General features: G+C 40.1%; 1 protein-coding gene across 1 annotated transcript in view; it reads left to right on the top strand.

Moving 5' to 3' along the window:
- The window catches only part of LOC104595165 (TOM1-like protein 9), a 54,338-nt gene that overhangs the window by 19,219 nt on the left and 11,483 nt on the right, over positions 1-23,636 (top strand). Inside the window, exons 6-7 of the mRNA XM_010255770.3 lie at positions 21,842-21,923; positions 22,850-22,935. Coding sequence (XP_010254072.1) covers positions 21,842-21,923; positions 22,850-22,935 — 168 coding nt within the window. The remainder of the gene's footprint in view (positions 1-21,841; positions 21,924-22,849; positions 22,936-23,636) is intronic.

The raw sequence follows: 23,636 nt of genomic DNA, 5'->3' as shown, positions 1-23,636 counted from the left end.
CTAGTTAGGGCCCAAAAATTGGGAGGCTCTACTCTTCCTACACTTGAGGAAGTTTTTGCACGGCTTCATAGGATTTCTTTGGGATCTACAGAGAATCCCACACAGTCTGACAGATCAGCATTTGTGATAGCCAAAGGAGGTGGACGTGGTACTAGAGGGGGAGGACATGCCTCCCGAGGAGGTCGTGGTGGTGGTCGTGACTCAGGGGGAGGCCATGGTAAAGGAAAAAGTAACTCTACAAGGAAGTGTACCCATTGTGGCAGGGACAAACATTTGGTGAATTTTTGTTATGATCTCCATGGCCCTCCTTCTACATGGGCTAATCATGCAGTAGTTGGTGGGGTTGATGTTAGTGATAACTAACAGGCAGATCTAACACCTTCCACATCTACATCTGTTTCCGAGAAGGAGATGGTGAGTGTATCGCGCGATGAGTATGAGAGGTTCCTCCAGGCTACTTCACAGCATACTACAGCCACCCTTGCCCACTCAGGTATAGCTTGTCTGGCATCCAAACCCTCTCCCTGGATTATTGACTCTGGAGCCTCTGATCACATGACCAGGACTCCAGGTGTGTTCTCTTCCCTCTCTGAAACTTCCACATCTCAAACTGTTACCCTTGCCAACGGTTCCTCTTCTCCCATCTGTGGTGTTGGTAATGTTGACACGACTTCTCTTTCTTTATCATCTGTTCTATATGTCCCTAAGTTTCCATTCAATCTTATGTTTGTTAGTAAATTAACCAAGACTCTTAATTTCTCTATTACATTTTCCCCTTCCTTTTGTGTTTTTTAGGATCTCAAGACAGGGAAGAAGATTGGTGGGGGGCATGAGGCTGGTGGATTGTATTACCTTGACGGTGGTGGATCGTCAGTTGCACTTCAGACTTCACTCACTCCTCTATAGTGGCATTGTCGACTGGGACATCCATCTCTCAAGGTACTCAAGATACCGGTTCCGTCTTTAAGTCATTTGTTGTCTTTACAGTGTGAGTCGTGTCAGTATGGGAAACATCGTCGGGTTCCCTTCAGTCCTAGAGTTGATAGTCGTATGTTGAGTCCTTTTGCTTTGGTTCATTCAGATGTTTGGGGTCCGATTAAAATAGTCTTATAATGGTTACAAGTATTTTGTCACTTTTATTGATGATTGTTCAAGGATGACATGGATTTATTTAATGAAAGAAATGAGTGAGTTATTTTCCATTTTTCAAAAATTCCATGCTGAAATACGTACACAATTTGGTGTTCCAATCAAAGTTCTTCGTTCAGATAACGGTCGTGAATACTTCATTTCAATAGTATTTAGAACAACATGGCATCATTCATCAAACTTCATGTGCATCCACTCCTTAACAAAATGGGGTGGCTGAACGAAAGAACCGTCGTCTCCTTGAAACTGCTCGGTCTATTCTTCATCATATGAGTGTTCCTAAACGATTTTGGAGTGATGTTGTACTTACTGCTTGTTTCCTTATTAATCGGGTGCCCTCCTTCATTCTTCATGGTTGGTCTCCCTTTTCTATTTTGTTCCCCACCTTGTCTCCCTTTCCATTAACATCCCACATCTTTTTGGTTGTGTGTGCTTTGTTCACAATCTGAGTCCTGGGATAGACAAGCTGGATGCACGCTCTATTAAGTGTATCTTTCTTGGCTACTCTCGGACTCAAAAAGGGTATAAGTGTTACAATCCCATTACTCGGAAGTGCGATGCCTGTCTTGATGTCACCTTTTTTGAGTTTGTCCCCTTCTTCTCGGGACCTGAAGCATCGGTGTCTCCACCTTTGCTTCCTCTTCCTCTTCCAGTTCGTGATCCTATTCCGGTTCTTCCAGTTGGGGTTGACCCTTCACCTCCTCCAGTGCAGATCCCTACTGAACGACCACTGATCTGGCACATGTATACTCATCGACAGACACCGGCTCCTCCAACTTCTACCTTGTCTGCGAATCTTGTTGTTGCTCCTGTCCCAGAACCTTCAGGACTTGATCTTCCCATTGCTTTACGGAAAGGTAAACGTAGTTGTACCCTCCATCCCATTTCCAATTTTGTTTTAGTCTCTCGCCTTTCCGCTTCATACCGCCAGTTTGTTTCACTGTTGTCATCTATTTCTATACCTAAGAATGCCCAATAGGCTCTTAGCTCACCTGGGTGGCGGTAGACAATGGAGGAGGAACTCTTTGCCCTTCAGCATACTCAAACGTGGGAGCTCACTACTCTTCCTCTTGGTAAGCATGTTGTGGGTTGTAAATGGGTGTATACTGTTAAATACTTTCCGAATGGTAGTGTGGAGCATCTGAAGGCCAGACTTGTTGCTAAAGGTTATTCACAATTGTATGGGGTGGACTATATGGAGACGTTCTCTCCAGTGGCTAAGATTGGCTCTGTTTGTGTCTTAATTTCCCTAGCAGTTATGTATGAATGGCCCTTGTTTCAACTTGACATTAAAAATGCCTTCCTTCATGGTGACCTTATGGAGGAGGTATATATGGAGCAACCACTTGGGTTTGTTGCTTAGGGGGAGGATGGTAAGGTGTGCAGATTGAAAAAGGCAATTTATGGGTTGAAACAATTGCTTCGTGCTTGGTTTGGGAAATTTAGTGAAATGGTGAAGAATTTTGGAATGAAACAATGCCAGGTTGACCACTCGGTGTTCAGCTATGATTCAGAAGTCGGAAAGATTTTATTAGTGGTCTATGTGGATGATATTGTCATAATTGGTAATGACAAATTGGGGATCGATAAATTAAAGGTCTTTCTGCAAAACCATTTTCAAACAAAAGACCTTGAGACATTGAAGTATTTCTTGGGTATAGAAGTTGCTAGATCAAAACAAGGTGTAAACCTGTGCCAAAGAAAATATGTTCTTGATCTACTGGATGAAACAGGACTGTTAGGTGCAAAACTGACTGAAACTCCCATGAAGCCAAATGCTAAGTTGAGCAGTGATACAGGGGAAATATTTGATGATCCTGGAAGGTATAGATAGTTAGTGGGGAAGCTGAACTATTTGACTATCACGAGACCAGATATCTCCTTTGCAGTTAGTGTGGTGAGCCAATTTATGCAGAACACTCGGATACCTAACTGGGATGCAGTTCTTAGAATTGTAAGGTACCTGAAGGGAGTTCCAAGCCATGGGTTGTTGTACAAACCAGGAGGAAGACTTAAGGTAATTGGGTATACAGATGCAGATTGGGTAGGCTCTGTGTCTGATAGAAGATCTACTACAAGTTACTGCACATTTCTTGGAGGAAATCTTGTGACATGGAAGAATAAGAAGCAGATGGTTGTGGCAAGGAGCAGTGCTGAAGCCGAATACAGAGCCATGGCACACACTACATGTGAATTAGTATGGCTGAGGAATCTCCTACAAGAAATCGGGTTCTCCATGGATAGACCTATGAAATTGTACTGTGACAATCAAACTACACTCCACATCTCATCTAACCCTGTTTTTCATGAAAGAACAAAGCACATAGAGATTGATTGCCACTTTGTGAGGGAGAAGGTCCTTACTGGAGAGATAAGCACAGAACATGTGGGCTCAGGTGATCAATGGGCAGATTTGTTTACAAAAGGCTTAAGCTCAGGGAGAGTGAACTATATATGTAATAAGCTAGGATTATATGACATATATTCTCCAGCTTGAGGGGGTGTTAGAACTAGTCGAATAAGGGTAGATTAGTCATTTTATTTCTATTAAGTTATGTGCTTATGTGGCAGTTTTAATAGAGACTTCCTGTCCCATACTTAAGTGGGGGGGGGGGCAGTTTAGTCTTTGTACAACTAATTAGAGGCTAATTCATATTAGGGTCGACTGATAGGGTTTATGCTATCAGATTCGACTGTTCCTTTTCTTCTTCTTCTTCTTCCCCTGGTTCGAATTGCTGAAGCCACTGAGGTAACACATGAATTATATTAATTATGAAGTAAAAGATAAGCTTTTCTATAACCAATAAAAAAACAGAAAAGAAGATAAAACTTCTTTGTATCTGAAAAGAATAGAGAGAAGACAATGCAAACAACTCTAATGCTGATACACATCATTGATTTTCTAGTACAATTGATTTAGATTTACATCAATACACAGACCTAATAGAGAGATCTTCATATGATTTTCATTGATTTATAGAAAGCATATGTTATAGTCCCTAAAGAGGTAATATCGTGGGTTCTGGAAAAGAAAGGAGTCCCAAATAGGCATTTGGAGCTAATTAAGAACATCTATAAAGGTGCAAAAAACAACATCAGAACTGCATTTCTTACAAGAAGAAGGGGGATTTCAACATTGTCCGTTTAGAGTTGGATGGAGTGAGATTGAGGTGGGAGTGGCCAGGTTAGTAGGTGGAGATTTCAACACTCTGGTGTGCTTACAAGGAGGGGGGCTAGAAGTTATAGATGTATGAGTGGTTTTGCAGATTTTGTGAGGGAATAGGAACTGGTGGATTTACCTCGATATGGAGAAAAATACATGTTGGTTCGAGCAGTTAAGTGTTGGTGGGCTTATTTGTCTTTTATCTTTAAGTTCTTTAGTCTGTTATGGGCCTTTAGTTATTGGGCCTAAACCTGTTTTATTTTATTATGCCTAGGTGTCTCATCACTAATCAGGGGCATTCTAGTCTATTCCTATAACATCTTATTGCGAATATATATAATAGCTTCTAGGGCCGGCTGAGAACACATTGCTGCCCATTCACAAACTTCTTCTCTTCTCTTCTTCTACTGCTGTATTTCAGTAAACAATACACTTGGGAAAACAACCAAGAAGAAGCCAAGTTAGTGGAACTTGATTGTTTTGTTGTGTCTTAACAATAGGAAGAAATATATTTGCAAATCTTCCTCAAGGCCTTGCCTAGACCATTATCGGATCATACACCTATCTGTATGGATGTTAGTGGGATCCCCTATAAATCTTCTCTCTTCAAATTTGAGCATTGTTGGCTAGAAGAGGTGGGTTTTGTAGAACTCATGAAAAGATGGTGGGAAGAAATGCAGTTTGAAGGTTCAGCAAGTCACATGATGGCTAAAAAGTTAAAATGCTTAAAAGAAAAAAAAATCAAGGAGTGAAGGAGAAAGACTTCTGAGAGTATTGATCATAAAAAGAAAAAAATGTTTGGGCATTATTATGGAAATTGATAGAGCTGAAGAGGAGGGAGAGATTTTGGAAGATGATAAGAAAGAGAAGAGCCAATGCTAAATTGGAATTTGATACGACTGTTTATCAAGAGGAAATGAAATGGAGGGAAAGGACTAAATGACTTTGCTGATAAGAAAGGTCTAGAGGGGCAATAATTTAAGTAATTACAACAAGGGTAATACAATGGGTGAAGTCTTTGAAGATGTGTGAAGATATATCCACATCAACTCTGTTGAACAATTGGAAGGAAGTGGCCTGTTCGGCTCCTAACAAGATTGTTCCTCACCCAATGTGGACTTTACCAGCTCCCAGTTTTATAAAGCTGAATTTTGATGGTAGTCGTGAAGGAAACCCTGGCCCTTCAAGCATTGGAGGGTAGGGATGACAAATGGGTGGGTTGGGTGTGGGTTGAATATCAACCCACCCATATTGACCCATTGACCCATTGCCACCCATATTTATTGGGTATTAGTGGGTCACAACTCACAACCCACCTTTACCCTGACCTACCCATATGACTCATTAACCTAATGCAAATATTAAGAAAATATAAATATTATACCAAATAAATTATAAATATTAAAAAATTACAAAAAATACAAAGAAATAATAAAAACACAAAATTTAACATAAATTTGCAAAAAAAAATAAAAATTGCAAAAAACAAGGAAATTTTAAAATATATATTTCAAAAAAATAGAAATTGCATAAAATACATAAGTTGATAAAAATTAAAAATAAATATATATTTCAACTAAGAAATTATAAAAAACAAAAAAAAAGATAAAAAAACAAGAATTGCGTAAAATACCTAAAATCATAAAATTTTCAAAATTTATATATTTCAACAAAAAAAATAAATTACAGAAAAATAATTAAAATATAAAAAATCAAACTGATCATATACTTCAACTAATACCAAAAAATATAGAAAATGGTGCAATTTTAATATATATAACAAAAAATGTAAAAATTGCAAAAACAAAAATCACCTCTACTCAGGTTCCTGTAATCGGCGGTCATGCCATCTTAGATCTGGCCCAATGCCAGAATAAGAAGAGGGGAAAAGGAAGAGTTAGAAGACCTAATCGGTGGTACCAGCGGCAGAGATAAAAAGAGTAAGAAGAAGAGGGGAGGAGGAGGAAGTAGATCTGAAATCTAGATCGGTGGTATTGGCTGGTGGCGGCGATAAGAATAATAAGAAGAAGAGGGGAAGAGGAGGAATTAGATCTGAAATCCAGATCGGTAGTATTGGCCGGCGGCGGTGATAAGAATAATAAGAAGAAGAGGGGAGGAGGAGGAAGGGTAGAATAATAGATTTGAAACTGATATCTGATACTGATGGCAGCGATGAGAAGAGGAAGAAGAACAAAATCAGGATGGACATACCAGCAACGGCAAGATTAGTGATATCGACGGCAGCAAGAGTGGTGGTACCCGTCGCTGCAGCCACCGAAAGTTCCTCAGATTTTTCCAGCTTCTTTTTTTAACACTTGCATCAAACCCTAAAAGCTAATTAGGTAGATGACTAGTGTTAACTTCGATCCATGGGTACCCTCAACCCAACCCCACCCTGACCCTTTTTCCTTGACCCAAATGGGTCATTCGACCCATAATGACCCTTTACCAAAGTGGGTGGGTCAGATGGTTTGGGGTCAAAATTGCCACCCCTATTGGAGGGGTCTTTAGGAATGAGGTGGGTGCAACTATTGCTATGTTGATTCTCTCTGAGCTGAAGTTTTGGCAGTCTTGGAAGGTGCCAAAAAGGCTAAGGAGCTTAATTTAAGGAGGTTTATTATTGAGGATGACTCAAAGTTAATAATAGAAAGGCTACAAAAAGGGGGAGAGTAGCATGTGGAGCTACCTGAATGAAAAGAGAGTGTTTAAATGGTTGATTTGGGATATGACAATGAGGCTATAGTGGGTAAAGAGGTGTGCCGATTCTGTTGTAGATGCATTAACCAGCAAGGGTGGGAAGAAATCATATGTTCTAGGCTTATTTGTAATCTTTTAATATTTGGGGGAGTTAAGAGACTTTATCTCCCCCAGGAATGTTTGTTCCAAGTTGGAGTGATGTCAGTTGGGTCCACGATAGAACTCAAGTTGGCCCATTGAGATTTAAAAACCCAAGGATTGAGGGGCAAAAAAGGAAAGAAGGTGGACCGGGAAAAGATAAAGAGGTTTTAACCAAAGAAGATGTCTTCTTCATCCTTATCATCATAGTCGAACCAAGGAGAAATTGACGTTCTAAAAGGGGAATGCCCCAGAAGCATATCTAAAGTTAGTGAGGTGGAAATGAGCCCGAGGACTGCTTGTTGCCACTGATAGTATCTGATCCAAAGATAATGTCAGAGGTTGACCTGAGTTCAAAAAGGGGGGAACTTAGCAATCCGACGTGTGCTTCAAGAAAGCTTTAGCTCCAGTAGAATCCAACCAGGTTGATGTGCAAGTTCCAGTGGTAGTTGATCTTCAACAGGAGGTGGTACCAAGTAAATCTGATGCAGAACAAATATCTTTGGGAATGGTTTTACCAAAACAAGATTTTGGAAGTGCTACCCTAAATCCAGCAGCAAACCTGCGATATGTTAATGATGATGAGGTCTCATCGTGGGTTATGTCAAAACTGTTTAAGTACCGGGGGGGGGGGGGGGGGGGGGTTCTTAGGGGGTTTCTATTAAAGGTTCAGAGGAGGAAATGGAGGCTTTGTTGGTGGCAAAAGAAAAAAGGTGTCTGGTGGAAAAAGACAAGCTGAGGAGATACTATGGTTGGCTTGGGGTTTGAACGATGGGGCTAGAAGTACAAACTGAGGCAATAGAAACCAATGCAGATGACTGCCATGGATCGCATCCATTTAGTTACTTGGAACATTAGGGGTTTGGGATCAGGAAGAAAGAGATTAGTGGCAGGGAATTTTTTGAAGATTTAAAGGGTGGATATTTTGATGCTTCATGGAACAAAAATACAGAATTTAAACTTCAGAATAGTGAGGAGCATTTGGGGTTTTAAGCCCTATGATTGGCTCTCGCTTCCAACAATCAATACTGTTTGGAGGGGGGTAGCAATCATTTGGGATAGCAACAGATTTAAGGTGGTGGACAAGGAACTGGATGAGTTTTCTATCTCAATTTTGTTGAAGTGTTTGTCTTCAAACAATTTTGTGTTGGTCACTACGGTATATGGACCAATAGAGAATTCACTGAAACAGAACTTCTGGGAGGAACTGAGCGAAGTTAGAAGTAGATGGAATGAAGCCTTGGGTTATTGGGGGTGACTTTGACTCTATAGTTGGTTTGCTTGAAGGCAAGTGGTGTTAAGAGGTTGAGAGATATGCGCTTATTTTTCTGAGTTCATCCAAAAGTGGGAGTTGATTGATCTTCTGTTGCCTGGTGCTGAGTATACTTGGACTAGACCTGTTCACGGGCCAGCTGGATAGATTGCTCTAGACCTGTTCACGGTGCTAAGTATACTTGGACTAGAGCCTTCAAATTGCTCTAGTGCAGCTGGATAGATTCTTAATATCAAATGAATGGGAGGAACTTTTCCCTAAGACGTCTCAGGAAGCACTTTCCAAGGTGTTATCAGACCACATGCCCCTCTTGCTGGACACGAGAGATATCCAGAAAACCCAGCCCCTTCTATCTGGAACATTGCTGGCTAGAAGAAGAGGAGATGGATTGGAAAATTAGGAACTGGTAAAATGAGGTGCAATTTGAAGGCTCGACAAGCTTTGTATTATTCAAGAAATTGCAGGGATAGTCTTTCATCCTTGATGAAATGGAAGTCCAGCTACTCGCACAAACTGGGATGGTGTCCACCGCTGCAAGGATAGTCTGTTCTGGCATTGGTTCCAAATGGTGTTAAAAGGTCAAAGGAGGTGTATTGCCATTGGCTCCAAAACATTCGAACTTGATACAAGCCGATCTCTTGGGGATGGGGTGTTGGTGATTATAGAGAGGGGAAGAGGGGCATGGTCCAGAATCGTTCTTAAAGAAGATGAGGTAAGCTGGATTGTAGGTGCTTTGGAAGAATTACTAGAAAACCACAATAGACTTTTTGAACCATTAAGATGAGCGGACAGGGGAAGGATAATCTCATGTTCAGTTGCTGAAAATAGATGGGGAAGATACATAAGGTTAAGCCTTTGGGAAGGAGCGAGAAGAACAAGAAACATTTGTATTCCAGAAGAAGCTAACACTTTAGGGTGGGGAACAATGTCAAAAACTTTGAGTTTGTTTCTTGCCAGAAAAGAAAGACCAGAAGTTGTTCCCCCCTCGACAGAGGAATTTCCAGGCTTAGAAAAAGGAAAAAACAGAGTGACGGTGGTTGGAGGAAGAGCTTTCCTGGTCCATAGACTTGGTCCATTTGGAAATTGGAAGACAGCCTTTGTATGCACCAAGCCATAGGACGTAAGTTGGAGAGACGTGGAACTTGGCATCTCAGCGAACCTGCATTCCCCGACATTGTTAACTCTGAAACCCTTTGAAACAAACAAGGCGGTGGGCTTGCCCCGTCGGAGGAGACAGTCAGCAAGTGGGCGGGGTTGGGATCAGTGTTTGTGTATAGGAAGACGGTGTTAATTGACCGGTGGTGGCCGAAAGTGAATGAAAACCTCACAAATCTGAGTTTTGACGGTTGGATAGTGATGCACGGCCTCCCCTTTCATCTTTGGACAATGGAGACGTTTAACCTAATAGGAAGTCTCTGTGGGGGACTGGAGGTTATTGACAATCTAGAGAGATTTCCAGGAGCTTTGATTTGTCAGGATTAGGGTGAAAGGGAGAGGAGTGTTCGTGATACCTCGAGTAGTTCCCATTCTCGACAGCGAAGTTTGGTTCCACTATTCAATCGAGGTTGAAAAGAAGACCGAGCCTAGGGAGGAAGAAACTGAGTCAACTCACCAACCCGAGCCCAGCACATGTGGCAAGTCAAGGAGGGTCACACAACTACTAACCAGGTGAACTTGCGTGGAGTGCACAACCAACCTGCAACAGAAGAGATTACGTTGGGAAGAAGCAAAGCCAAGCGCAGTAACTGTTTTAGGAAGTTTGGCAGTAACGTGGAGGAAGCTTGGGGAAGAAAAGGAAAGTCCACTCAAAATTTAAATTTTAAGCAAAAAGTTGTTAAATGAGAAAGAGAAAGCTGGAAGAAAACGGGCAATCCCAACAAAACCCGACCCGACCTCTTTCCTAGTTCCTGACAGCCCTGAGAGTTTGGGCCGAATAATGACAAAAGCCCATTTTGTTCAAGTTGACGAGATTGACAGCCCCCTACTACCCCTCTACTCTTTGGAGAAGGCTTTCCTAAAACACCTCTCTCTAGTAGAGGAAAAGTTAGGGGGGTTAATCGCCCTCCCACGCCATTAACTTTAGGGAGCTCGAGTTCGGAGAGGGGAGAGTTGGAGGTGGAGACTGATTCAGAGTTGAGTTCGTACGAAACCAAAGCAGATGTCAATGGTTAGGAGGTAGCTCTAGAAAGAGTTCAAGTATTGTTCAAGAACAGAGGAAATTGGGGAAGTATGGACATTTTGAAGCTAATGCAGCTGGTCAATCCATATTACGGTCAATCTGAAGACAGACACCAAGAGAAAGGAGGAAAGCTGGAACTTTCAGCAAACACCCTTCCAAGCTTTCTGATTGACCCCATAGTTTGTCACACTTTAACTATTTCTTCTCCTGGTTTCTCTACCTCTGAGCCTTACTCCAATCCCCTTGTTTCCTGTGTTTCAGGTGAAGGTGTCATTCTATCCCAACTGTCGGCAAGTCTCTGCGATCAAGGAGCCACTCAATTTGCAGAGAGCTGCAAGATAATCAACGACAAAGAGAACAGTGGGCCAGGCTCGAAGCAGCAGAGAGAAATGAAGGGAAGTAGTAAAGGAAAGAAATCGGAAGTAGGAGGGAAGAAAGGGACAAACAGAGTGCTCAAAAGACTTCAATGGGGTTTTGTCCACCAGGGAGTAGGACCTGAAATCAGTATTGATAAAAGGTTAAGGGAAAGGCAGTCGTACATAAACCATGAAGATCTTGAGTTGGAACGTAGGGGGGCCGGGGGGATTATATAGAGAAGCTTGGTTAAGGATACCCTAAGGAAGGAAAACCCAAACATAGTACAAGAAACAAAGGAAGAAGTCATTTAACAGAAAGTTAATTAAAGCAATTTGGGGAATCAGAGGAAGAAAATGGGCAAATCTCCCAGCAACGGAAACAGCAGGTGGAATTCTTATTGTTTGGAAAGAAGAGGCGGTTATTGGATTAGAAGTAGACAAAGGGGAGTTTTCTATTTCTATCCTGTTCACAAACATTTCCGATGGTAGCAATTGGATTCTGACAGGGGTGTATGGGCCTAATTCTCCACCACAGAGAGGAAGATTATGGGAGGAACTGGATTCTATGCATGAATCGGAGGACCTGCCTTGGTGTGTTGGTGGTGACTTTAATGTCACGAGGTATTGCAGTGAGAGCCCAAACTGTAGGAGAGTAACAAGAAGCATGAAGGAGTTCTCGAACTCTATTGCTAGACACAATCTTAAAGACCTCCCTCTTAGCAACGGCTCCTTTACCTAGTCTAATATGCGGGAGTGTGCAGTAAGGAGTAGACTGGATAGATTTCTCATATCCAGTGACTGGGAGGAACTATACCCTAACTGTGTGCAGTTTATTAAGCCCCGTTGGACATCTGATCATTGGCCAGTAATTCTACAGAATGAAGTATTCAGGAAAGGAAAGGCATCGTTCAATCTGAAAAGGTGTGGACTACTCACAATGACTTCCAACAAAAGTTTCTGAATGGTGGAAGGAATGCAAAGTGGATGGGCAGGATTTAGGTTTCAGCAGAAGTTAAAACACTTAAAAGGGAAGCTAAAAGTGTGGGGTAAAGAGGAGTTTAAAAAGTTTGTGGAAGACAAAAATAAACTAACTCAAGAGCTAGATGATCTGGACCAAAGAGAGCAACCGGGGACTTTGGATGAGGAGGGTGGAAGCAGAAGAGAAACTCTTAAAAAGGATTGGGAAAAGCTTATAAGAAGGGAAGAAATCTTTTAGAGGCAAAGATCTCGAGTGAGTGAAGGAAGGGTTAGGATCCATCATATGGATGGCCGAACCATGCTACATGGCTGGGCGAAATTTCAAAAATTTCCTAATCCTTCTGGGAATCGAATTCCCTATGTTTCGAAAAACTACATTTTTAAAGGATCAGTCTTGCACTGAACCAGACCAGATTTGAAACCAACCAAAGAGGGAGATGTATACCTGATACAGATACCACAAACTCAGATCCCAAGGTGGAAGTTCACGCCCAAACCGGATCTAAAACCAGCCTCCACTGAAAATGGCGCAACGTGATCTTGAAGTCGGTTCAACAACGCATTTTTCAGCAAAACTGCAATCCAACTGCTTGAATCGAACTGGGGAGGTGAGCACGAATTTTCTCTGAATTTTTCTTGCAAAAATCAGAGGAAGACTGATCTCTATCAATCCCAAATAGCTGTGGTCGAACTAGGGTTTCTTGGGAGACAAAAAGAAGAAGAGAGAGAGCAGAATTGAGAAGTCTCTTAGTCTAGTTCGCCCTCTTCTTCTTTTATCTCTTTATGGAGCACTTCTCCTAATCAAATTAGGAGCTTATCCAAATCTAATTTGGATCTGGACTCTATCAAGAGATAAGCCTTATCCTCTTAAGAGGATGGGTGCTACATACGCATCTCCAAACCCATATTCACCCCATGTCACATGACAACTTAAGCTATCAATGACAGCTTAACTAATCATATTAATTATGGGCTTTAGGCCCATCAGCTATAAGGCTCACGACCCAAGGGTGTTTCATGGTCAACTTAGGCTTGATTTGTATGGTGTGGGACCCCACAATGACGTCACATAAGTCCACATGGGTTCGGCCCAGCCTCTGTGAAAAAGCTTGGCCAAATTCACTACTAAACACAGTGAACCCCTGAGCACATCACTATGGGCTCAAAATGGGCCCAACATTTACACTTAAATGATCCTTGAATTCAGCCATCCTATGAAGACCCAAGGATAATGGACTTAAGTAAGATAAAGCCCATCAGGCAATCAGCCCTGTAATGGTCTCTTACACTTAACCTCTCGGCTCATAATGATTAAACACTGCCCGACAAGGAAGGACCTCTCCCCTAGCTACAAGGTGTAGTGTCACACTCTCTACTCAGATGGATCCCGAGAATAAAACCTTTTGCAAAACATTTTTCATAAATATATTTTGCAAAAACAAATCTAAAACACAGTTGAAATCCACTGTCGACAGTTTATGTTTCCATTAGAGAGAGTGTAAACCTTATCATTCACTTTGTTCGACAAAGAGGCCGATCCTATCACTATGATCACCCACTTAAGTAAATTCTCAGACTATCTCAACATACCCAGGCTTTGACCCTCAATGGATTTCACTGATTGGCATATCAAAGACAACCCAATTTGACACCTAGTGCAGTACTATAATCAAGTCTAGGGGTTATGTGTAACTTTTCAGTTTTGCCCATCAATCTCCAAGGTCCAGGGCATAACTGGACAATGGTCCGGGTTCAGTGTCTCAACCAAACACACATTGTATGTGCTTTGGGTCTAACCCTAGCAACTGAGACAAGCTACCCCAACTTCTTTGGTAGCACATCAATGTCAGCCTTGGTAGGATAAACTCCCCAAGTCTATCCAATGACTGAGAACATTCTAAACTAACACGAGTCTCATAAGTGTCCAATTTAAAGGGGTAATTTCACAGAAACATACCAATATCAACATGAAACAATAATGTACTTTAATTCATTTACAATAAATGTATCTGTACATCAATCTAATTGGAGCTAAGGGCATACATTGTCTAACAGTGAGATGGTTGAAGGAATGAGATAATAATTCAAAGTTCTTTCATAGTTATGCATCAGGGAGAAGAAGGAAAAACTATGTCTCAAAGCTGAGAGTGGGGCAGAGAGAGACAGAGGACAAACAAGAAATTTCAGAAGCCACAGAGCAGTTTTTCAAAGGTTTGTACTCAAAAGATGGGTCCTGTAGGATACCTTTGAATAACTGGGAGGGAACTAAGTTGTCGGAGGACAAAAAGTTGTGGCTAGAGAGAAGCTTTGAAGAGCAAGAAATTAAGGAAACAATGTTTAAGATGGATGGTGATAGAGCTCCTGGTCCGGATGGACTCCCTATCCTTTTCTTTCAGTTGTGTTAGAATACAATTAAGTCTAATCTGTTGGAAGTGTTTTCAGATTTCTACATTTCGTCCGTCATGAATAAAGGCAACAACTCGACCTTTATCACTCTAGTTCCAAGGAAAGAGGGGACCTTCAGTTTGGTGGGGAGCTTATACAAAATTGTGGCTAAAGTTCTGGCAACTAGACTAAAGGAGGTGCTGAAAGATTTAATTTCAAGCAACCAATTTGCCTTTGTGAAAGGGAGACAAATTATTGACAGTATACTTGTGGCAAATGAATGTGTAGACGAAAGAAGACAAAGTGGCAAGGAAGGGGTAGTAATCAAGTTGGATCTAGAAAAGGCCTACGATAAAGTGGATTGGGACTGCTTATTGGACTGAGAGGTTTTGGAAGGAGATGGGTGAGGTGGATTAGAAGGTGTATAAGTTATGCTTGGTTTCCAATCCTAATAAATGGAGAGCTGACTGGCTATTTTAATGCAGACAGGGGCCTGAGACAAGGGTGCCCTCTCTCCCCCCTACTCTTTACTTTGGTAGCTGATATCTTCAGTAATTTACTTCAAAAAGCAAGGGAGAGAAACCTGCTGAAAGGGTTTGAGGTAGGTAGGGAAGAAATTCAGATATCTCACTTGATGTACGCAGATGACATAATCCTGTTCTTGGAGGTGGATTGGGAAAACATCTCCAACCTAAAAAGGGTATTAAATATTTTTGAACTGGTGATGGGGCTCAGAATTAACTTCAACAAAAGCAGCATTTGTAGGCATAAGTGTAAATGGCTCTCTGCTGGAAAGGTTCAAGGAGCTGTCAGGTTGTAAATTGGAGAAACTTCCTATCACCTATTTGGGAATGCCTTTTGGTGGGAATCCAAAGAGTCAAAGTTTTTGGGATCCAGTGGTAGAAAAATGCAAAAGAAGACTGGCTACGTGGAAGAAAAGCTACCTGTCAAAAGGGGGTAGACTCACACTTATCAAGGCTTCCCTTGCCAATTTGCTAACCTATTACTTGTCAGTTTTCAGTATCCCGGGCAAAGTAAAAAGTAAGATTGAGATGCTTCAGTGGGATTTCCTATGGGAAGGAGGCAGCGAATAGAAGGGTCCTCTAGTTTCATGAAATGAGGTGTGTAAGCCCAAGAACCTTGGTGGTTTGGGGCTAGGACATATCAAAGAAAGGAACCTAGCTCTTCTTGGAGAGTGGTTGTGGAGGTTCCCTTGGAGATGGAAGCGTTGTCGACAAAATTCATCAATAGCAAGTACGGAAGACACGCCAATGGTTGGGATAACAAGGTCCACCCAAACCGAGTTAGCCAATGGTTGGGATAACAAGGTCCACCCAAACCGAGTTAAAGCCTCTAACCCTTGGAAAGGTATTTCTTCTGTTTATGACCTCTTTATTGATTTTGTAAGGTACTGGGTGGGAAATGGGAATAGAACCAAATTCTGGACTGATTTATGGTGGGGAGAGGACACCCTTGCAAACTCCTACCCTAGAATTTTTAACCTGTCCTGCTCCAAAGAAGCCACGGTGGCCTATAGCCTCAGTCACTCTCCCTCAGGAACCAGTTGGAAGCTGAACCTTAGAAGGTCTCTAAGAGAGATAGATCTTGCTGAAATAGCAAACTTTCTAAACTCTCTAAGTGAGGTTTACATCTCCCCGACCTCCCCTGACCAAAGGATCTGGAAACTTAATCCTGCCGGCAAGTTCTCAACTAACTCCTTTTTTAAGGCTCTAGTTTCAGAAGATCATATCACTCCCTTCCCAGTTAAGAACGTTTGGACACCACATGTTCTCCCCAGAGTTTCTTTCTTTGTCTGGGAAGCCTGCTTAAAGAAAATAAATACTTGTGATTTAATACAGAAAAAGCTTAGAGGAAGCTTATGTATCTCCCCTCATGTCTGTCCTCTCTGCCTTGGTGGTAATGAAACAGCTAACCACATTCTTCTCCACTGCCCTGTCACTAGGAAGGTTTGGTGTTTCTTCCTAAACTTAGTTGGTTACAGCTGGGTTTTCCCTGAGAAGGTAGTGGACCTCCTGTGGCAGTGGAAAGGCAAAGGTCTAGGAAAGAGAGGAAAGGTATATTAGAGTATAGTCACACATGCAGTCCTTTGGGGTATTTGGGAAGAAAGGAACAACAGAACCTTTGGAAACAAATTCAGAAATGTGGAAGACCTAATCTCGTACATAACTTTCCTCTGTAACCTTTGGGTGGTTAATTCTGAAGTTTTCAAAGGTCTGTCTCTAAATGACCTCCAAAGTAACCTTCCAGCCATCCTGCAGTCCTCTCCTAGATCTGAATCGATCATGAGAAGCCTTATTAGGGAAGAAGGTGGGATGATCCTACACTTTGATGGTAGTGCCCAAGGATCTACTGGCCAAGCAGGAATTGGTGGTGTCTTCTGTGGGGAGAGGGGGATCAGCTGGGCTAATAGTGGTCTGATTGGGAGAGCTGATGCTACAAAAGCAGAGGTCTTGTCAGCAATTACAGGAATTCGGCTTGCTAAACAGCTAGGATTTTTCTCCTTAACTATAAAAGGGGACTCTGCAAATACAATAGCTTGGCTAAGAGAGAAGGAAGGAGGGCCTTGGAGACTTGCTCATCTGCTAGCTGAAGCTCGAGATATCTTAGAGTCATTGAATGTAAATCTGGTCTGGATTCCTAGGGAGCAAAACACTGTTGCAGACAGCCTTGCAAAATCAGGAGTTTCTAGGGAAAGTCTGTATAGTGACTTCTGCTTACCTCTATAATTCTGCCTCAGCTGCTTTAGCTTGTAGTACATTTTCTCATTTACTTGTTCCTGTTTTAATTTAATAAAAGTTACCTTTGCTCAAAAAAAAAAAAAAAAGAAATTGCAATGGTTAAAAGGTAAGATTAAAATATGGCAAAAGGAGCACTCAGAATTGGTTGATAGCCACAAAGAATAATGCATAAAAATAACTGCTGAAATAGATAAGGAAGAGGAAGGTGGAAAGTTAGATGGAGCACAAAGGAAGAAGAGGATGGAAGCCAAGAAGGAATTTGATTCCTTAGCTTACCAAGAAGAAGTTAAGTGGCAGCAAATATCAAGAATAAGTTGGCTAAAAGTGGGTGACAACAATACTTCATTCTTTCATAAATTGGCCAACACAAGAAGAGCAAATTCAAATTAGAAGCAAGAAGTGAATGGAAGAATGGTAGAGGAGGAGGTTGATATGGAAAATATTACTGTCAACTACTATAAGCAACTTTACGGGGAACCATGCAAAAAGATACCTAATTTAAATGGTTTATCTTTTAGCACTCTGTCTAGGGAACAGGCAGCTGATTTGGAAAATGTTAGAGTCGAAAGTACAAGGGTATTTTGGTCATTTGTCTATCTAGTTGAGAGCGAATAGTCTGTTCTGTTTAAGTTTAAGTTATGTGTCCCATACTTAATGAGGGATAATTCATTCTTTTGTAATCCAGCTTATATACAACATAAATACAAGTGGGTCGGCTAGGAGAGTGTGACTTTTCTTCTCTAGACCGAGCCATTCTTCTTCTCTTTCTCTCTTTCTCCTTCTTCTTTCTTCTTCTTCTTCTTACCTAGAACTAATCTAGGGCTAACCGATCTATTCACAGAAAAAACATTTTTGGAGGCAAAAGGCAAGAAGGCATTGGATGAAATGGAAGGAGAGAAATTGCCTGGGCCAGATGGCTTTACCATCTTTTTCTAAAAAAGGTACTGAGAGCTGATTAAATGGGATGAGGTTTGTTGCTGTGTTCCATGAGAAAGTAGCTTTGGTTTGTAGTTTGAATGTGGCATTTATTTCGTTGATAGCAAAGAAGGAAGGAGCAGTAGAGGTCAAAGATTTTAGACCCATCAACTTGATTGGAAGTGTGTATAAATTAGTGTTATCCATAAGATTGAGGAAGGTGATGGATTCTCTGATTTCTAGATACCAGGGAGCTTTTGTGCATAATAACATATTCAAGACAATGTCCAAATTGCAAACAACCTTATTGACTCAAGGCAAAGGAGTGGGAAGCAGGGTGTAGTTATTAAGTTTGACTTGGAAAAGGTATACAATCTTGTCAACTGGGCTTTTATGGATTATATGTTGGTGAGGGTAAACTTCAGACAGAAGTGGAGGAATTGGATCAAAGTTTGCACGTTAACTCTAGATTTTCCATTATAATCAATAGATCTGCAAGAGGCAATTTCAAGAGCTCATGAGGATTGAGACAGGGGGATCCTTTATCTCCCTTATTGTTCCTTGTAGTATTGGAGGGCTTAAGCAAAATAACTGAAAGAACCACCGAGGGAGGCCTGTTTGAAGGGTTTGAGGTGAAAAGTAATGGATCCAAGATCGCTTTGTTACAGTTCGCAGACGACACCCTGTTTTTTATGCTAATTGGAACAAGTCTTCAACTTGAGACATCTTCTTTGCTGGTTTGAGGTGGTCTTAGGTCTGAAATATGGCAAAGAGTGAGATGGTGGATGTAGAAGAAGTAGGTAATATATCAGATCTTCTGGAGGTTCTTGGCAAGTGGGGAAATTCTCAACCAATTATTTGGGTTTACCTCTAGGTTCCAAATGTACTTAAAAAGGCATTTGGGATCCAGTCGTGGAGAAGGTCAACAAGAGCCTATTAACTTGGAAGGCTTGCTATCTAAGGGAGGTAAATAAACTCTAATAGTGTCTTAGCAAGCTTACCAGATTATTATTTATCTCTATTTCCAATTCCAATGGAGGTGGCAGAAAAGTTAGAGAAGGCTATGAGGTATTTCTTGTGGAAAGGTTGGAAAGATGAAGAGAAATTTCATTTGGTGAGGTGAGAACTTATTTTCAAACCCATTGCCTGGAGGATATGGGTTAAGAAAAGTTGAGATTTTCAATATTGCTCTCTTGGTAGGTGGTTATGGAGGTTTTGTACAAATCCCTGACTTGTTTAGGGCAGTGATTTAAAAGGCGCGCTTGAGGCGCCTTTTTAGGGTAAGCTCCTAAAATGCACACAGGTGAGGTGCATTTCAGGGTATGCACCTCGCCTAGGTCCTAGGCGCAGCCCTTTCCAAAGGCGCATACCTGGTGCGCCTAGGCGTACACCTTTCGAAAATTTGACGTTTTTTTGCTTCTTTTGAACCTAGCGTCTGGGTTCATTCATTCATCCTAGTGCCTCAGCCCCCAATTTGATCATGTTGTTCATTCATTCATCCTAATAAAATGTCTTCTTAAAAAGCAATTAAAGCTATAAAATCATTATTTTTTGTGTGAAAACTAAGAATTTAAGACCTAATGTGGACTTGTTTGGGCTTTGCCTCGAGGGGTGTGGCACAAAGGCGGCTCGTAGAATCAGAATGTAATATGTTTTACATTACATTAGATACTTGAAGTAATGCAAATGAATGAAAAAAGAGAATAGAGGTTTTACATGCTTGAAAATGTTTTATATGTTTGATTTTATTTTTAAATTATCATTTGAATATGCTTTACATCTTATGTTTATGTATTTTAATTTTAGAATAGGTTTTTTAAAACATTATTTTAAATTTTAAGTTTATATTTTTTATTAATATTATGGTTAATATTTTTTATTAATATTATGGTTAATATTTTTTATTTTTTTGAATTTTTTGGCATTTTTTTGAATTTTCTGACTTTTTTTTTATTTTTAGCATTTTTTTGTATTTTTGTGCCTTGCTTCAAAAAGGCACGCACCTCGCCTTGCGCCTCAGCAAATTGACCCCTGCGCCCTTTTTGCGCCTTGCGCTTTTAAAACACTGGTTGAGGGAGCTAATTGCTGAGAAGTATGGAGTAAGTGATAATGGTTTGGATGCTTTGGATTCTCGGTTATGGCTGTGGAATTTGGAGTGGAATATGCAAAGTCTTCCCTAACTTATTGAAAGGCATAAGATATTGTCTTGGCAATTGGACTAGAATAAAATTCCGGCTGGATCCCTGGTGTGACGAATTGACTCTGAATGACAAATTTCCAGATCTGTTTGTTTTGGCTTACAACAAAGAAGCTACAGTAGCGGAGTGCTTTCAGGTAGGAGGAACATCTCTTACTTGGAATCCAGCTTTTAGAAGGATATTTTTTTGACTGGGAGGTGCAGACTTCTTGTCCTTATTGTACAGTCAGCAAGTCAATGAGGGTGAACAAGATGTTAGACTGTGGAAATGGTCCAAGTCAGCTACCTTCTCAGTCAGGTCCTTTTATGTTAGTATGTTGGGAGAGCAAGACAGATCTTTTCCTTTCAAAGCCATTTGGGGAACTGCAGCACCCTCAAAATTTAAGAGAAATTGCAGAATAGGAACAGATGGTTCACAGGTTCCCTATGCTCATTACAAAAAACACAATCCGTGTTTATGGTTGCTTTCCTGCTTCAGTGAAGTCCTTGCTATCTGGGTGGAGGGTGCAAGGGATGTCCAAGAAAGGGAGAGCTTGCTAAGATATGGTGCCTCTAGCAGTCTTGTGGGCACTCTGGTCTGAAAAGAATGGGAGAATTTTTTAGCAAAAGTGTAATCCAGAGGAGGTGGTAACAAATGGTGCAGTTGACATGTTAAGAGCTTGGTTGTCTACTCTTAATTGTTTCAGTGATGATGGATTTTCTTCCTCCTTTTTGAATATATATATATATATATATATATATATATATATATATTGGGGATCCTTAAAGGAATGTTTTTGTACAGAAACTTTTTGTACAGAGGACCATACTTGTATATTTTTTTTAAGTTACAATGTTCTTACCTTTCTCAAAAAATAAAAGGAATCTAACACTATGGAAATATTGCTATATCAAACTGAGATATTTTGTCTTGTCACTCAATTGTCCTGTTTGGTTGATATGAATGAGGTGGTTGAAATATATATCATCAAATATTACTTTTAATTACTTTCTTAGGAAGGTTCTTGTAAAATTTTTTTAGTCATATTTCAGATGACTGTTTACTTGTGGAGCATGTCAACATAGAGTCAGACATTTTTCACCCAAACGTGGTACCTAATGCAGAAGTTTCAAGCCATGTTGGGCACAGAAAACTGAGGTGTTGCAGCTTAAACATAAACTTGCTGTCACACTAATAGACCCAGGCTTTTTTGGGCTTTTTATTTGCTTGACAGTTAATATAGAAAATTCCAATCTGACAATAATTGCGTGGTGTGTACAATTATGACAGCTATTCTCCTTGGCATCATATACGAGATGGAAAGAGAATACCCTTACCTAATATGAATAATAGAGCAGTTGGTAATTGTTGGATGGGACCCACTGTTTCTTTGCAAAATTGGGAGCAACCGGATCCTTGCAAGGAAATTGAATAGATAGTTGAACATAAGCATTAGCTTACTTGCTTACTGTCATAAAGATTAAAAAGATAAAATCATTGGAATTGCAAGCCCATTCTTTGGTTGACTTATTAACCATTTAATATCATTCAGTTGGATTTTATCTGATTATATTTTGATATTTGCTTTTAATATAAATCTTTCTTTCTAATTATGTATTTATGACAATGCTAATACTTATAATGCAAATTTAATGTGTATATTCATTTTCAGCCTGATAGAGATTCAAAATGTACGGAGTATCATGGATGTCCTTGCAGAAATGCTAAATGCTTTAGATCCAGGGAGCAAAGAGGTATAATTCCTTGTACATCTAGATTGACATCTTGGATTTAGAGAGGAAAAAGAGAACAATCTCTCACATAACCTAGAAAAAAATGTGTAAAAGTGGCAATTTTCAATTTTTCATATACAAGTGCAATAAATATCAGTATTATCAAATTGTTGACTAGTCAGTCGAGGGCCATACCTATCGCTTCACTGACCAGTTGGTGGTTACTCACGATCCAGTCTCTTGAAATGACTAAGCATGAATCAGGTTGATTAATCAACTTACAACTAGTCAATCTAGTGATTGGAAAAACAAAGTTATTTTAACGCTTTGTTTGTTTGTGTTTATGCATACTTATTTAAAATAATATAGTATAGGCTTTTATTTTTATATGCATGTGAGTTGCTTTAAGCATTTCTGATGGTGCATGATTGGTTGATGGTATATAAATAGAAATAAGGCATATAATAAAGGAATACAGTGGACCAGATGTTCTTTTAAGTTTTCCTTTAACTAGTGGTGCTTTGGTATGGAGTTCTCACAAATAGTCTAAGTTGCATTCTTTCTCTGAAAGTTAAATACTCCCTATTCTAACCTATTCAGCCTTGTTTTTCTATATTTGCTAAGCAAAGATTGTAACTAAATGTTCTATATCATTCTGTTCTTTCATATTTCCAGTCCATACCAATTAGTAAATGAGATTGCATCGTTGTCTCATTTACAACATATTATTTGTGGTTGACTGGTCAGAACCAAGGCACTGACGGGTAATCAGGTTGACTAGGGAGGCCTATCTTGATGAAAACTTGGTTGCTTTGGCTCTGGCTAACCAGTTCTCATTACCATCTGAGTCAATTTACGTTCCTTTCAATTCCTTTTTGTATTCATGCATTCACTATGAACCTCAATTTCCAACTCTATTGCTGAGTCATCATAGTGTTGATATGCAGGCAATTAGACAGGAGGTAATTGTCGACCTAGTTGGACAGTGCCGCACATACAAGCAGAGAGTAGTGCACCTTGTTAACTCAACTTCGTAAGGACCTCTATTACTCATTTGATTCAATTTGTAGTATCTGAAACAGGGCACAGGGTGACTCTTGGGAATTTACATGGATGAGTATGGTCATTTTCCTGTAGTCTTACAATTTTATCACGCCTCTGGTGTCTTGAAGTTGGAAATATTGGGATTGGGTTGTTTACTTTTTGAAACATATAACTGTTGCAAATAGGGCATATAAGAAAAGACATGTGAATGTCCATGTAAATGATTTTTATGTTTAATACTTTTGAATGGGCATGTTTACCCAGGTAATGCTCAATCTTTTGGTAGTGTACATTGTTAAACTTAGTTTACTTATTGTCTACAATATTTTAAATGTTTTGACCATCAGTTTGAAAATGTTTATATTTTCCCTTTATTAGAGTTTGAAGGACTGTGGTGGGATTGATTAGCTTTTAGAAATGGTCTTTTTTAGATTGGTTTTTACTTGTGTACTACTAGGTACTCAATTATCTCAATCTGAGTTCAAAATTTTATTTGATTAAACTGGATTTGGATATCAAAAAATCAGATCCATTTATAATCAGATTGTTCAATTAAGATTAATAGTAATGGTATGTATATGCATTTGTCTATTTTCATTAAGGCCCCATAATTCAAGTTTCATTGAAGTTATGTTAATTAATTTTATATTTTTGATTGGTAAGATTGAAATTTTATGATAATAATTGAAC

This window comes from Nelumbo nucifera, chromosome 2 (assembly GCF_055504915.1).
Source record: "Nelumbo nucifera cultivar China Antique chromosome 2, China Antique-T2T, whole genome shotgun sequence".
NCBI lineage: Eukaryota > Viridiplantae > Streptophyta > Magnoliopsida > Proteales > Nelumbonaceae > Nelumbo > Nelumbo nucifera.
Note: the sequence above shows the minus strand (reverse complement) of the source record. Positions and strands in the feature narration are given on the sequence as shown.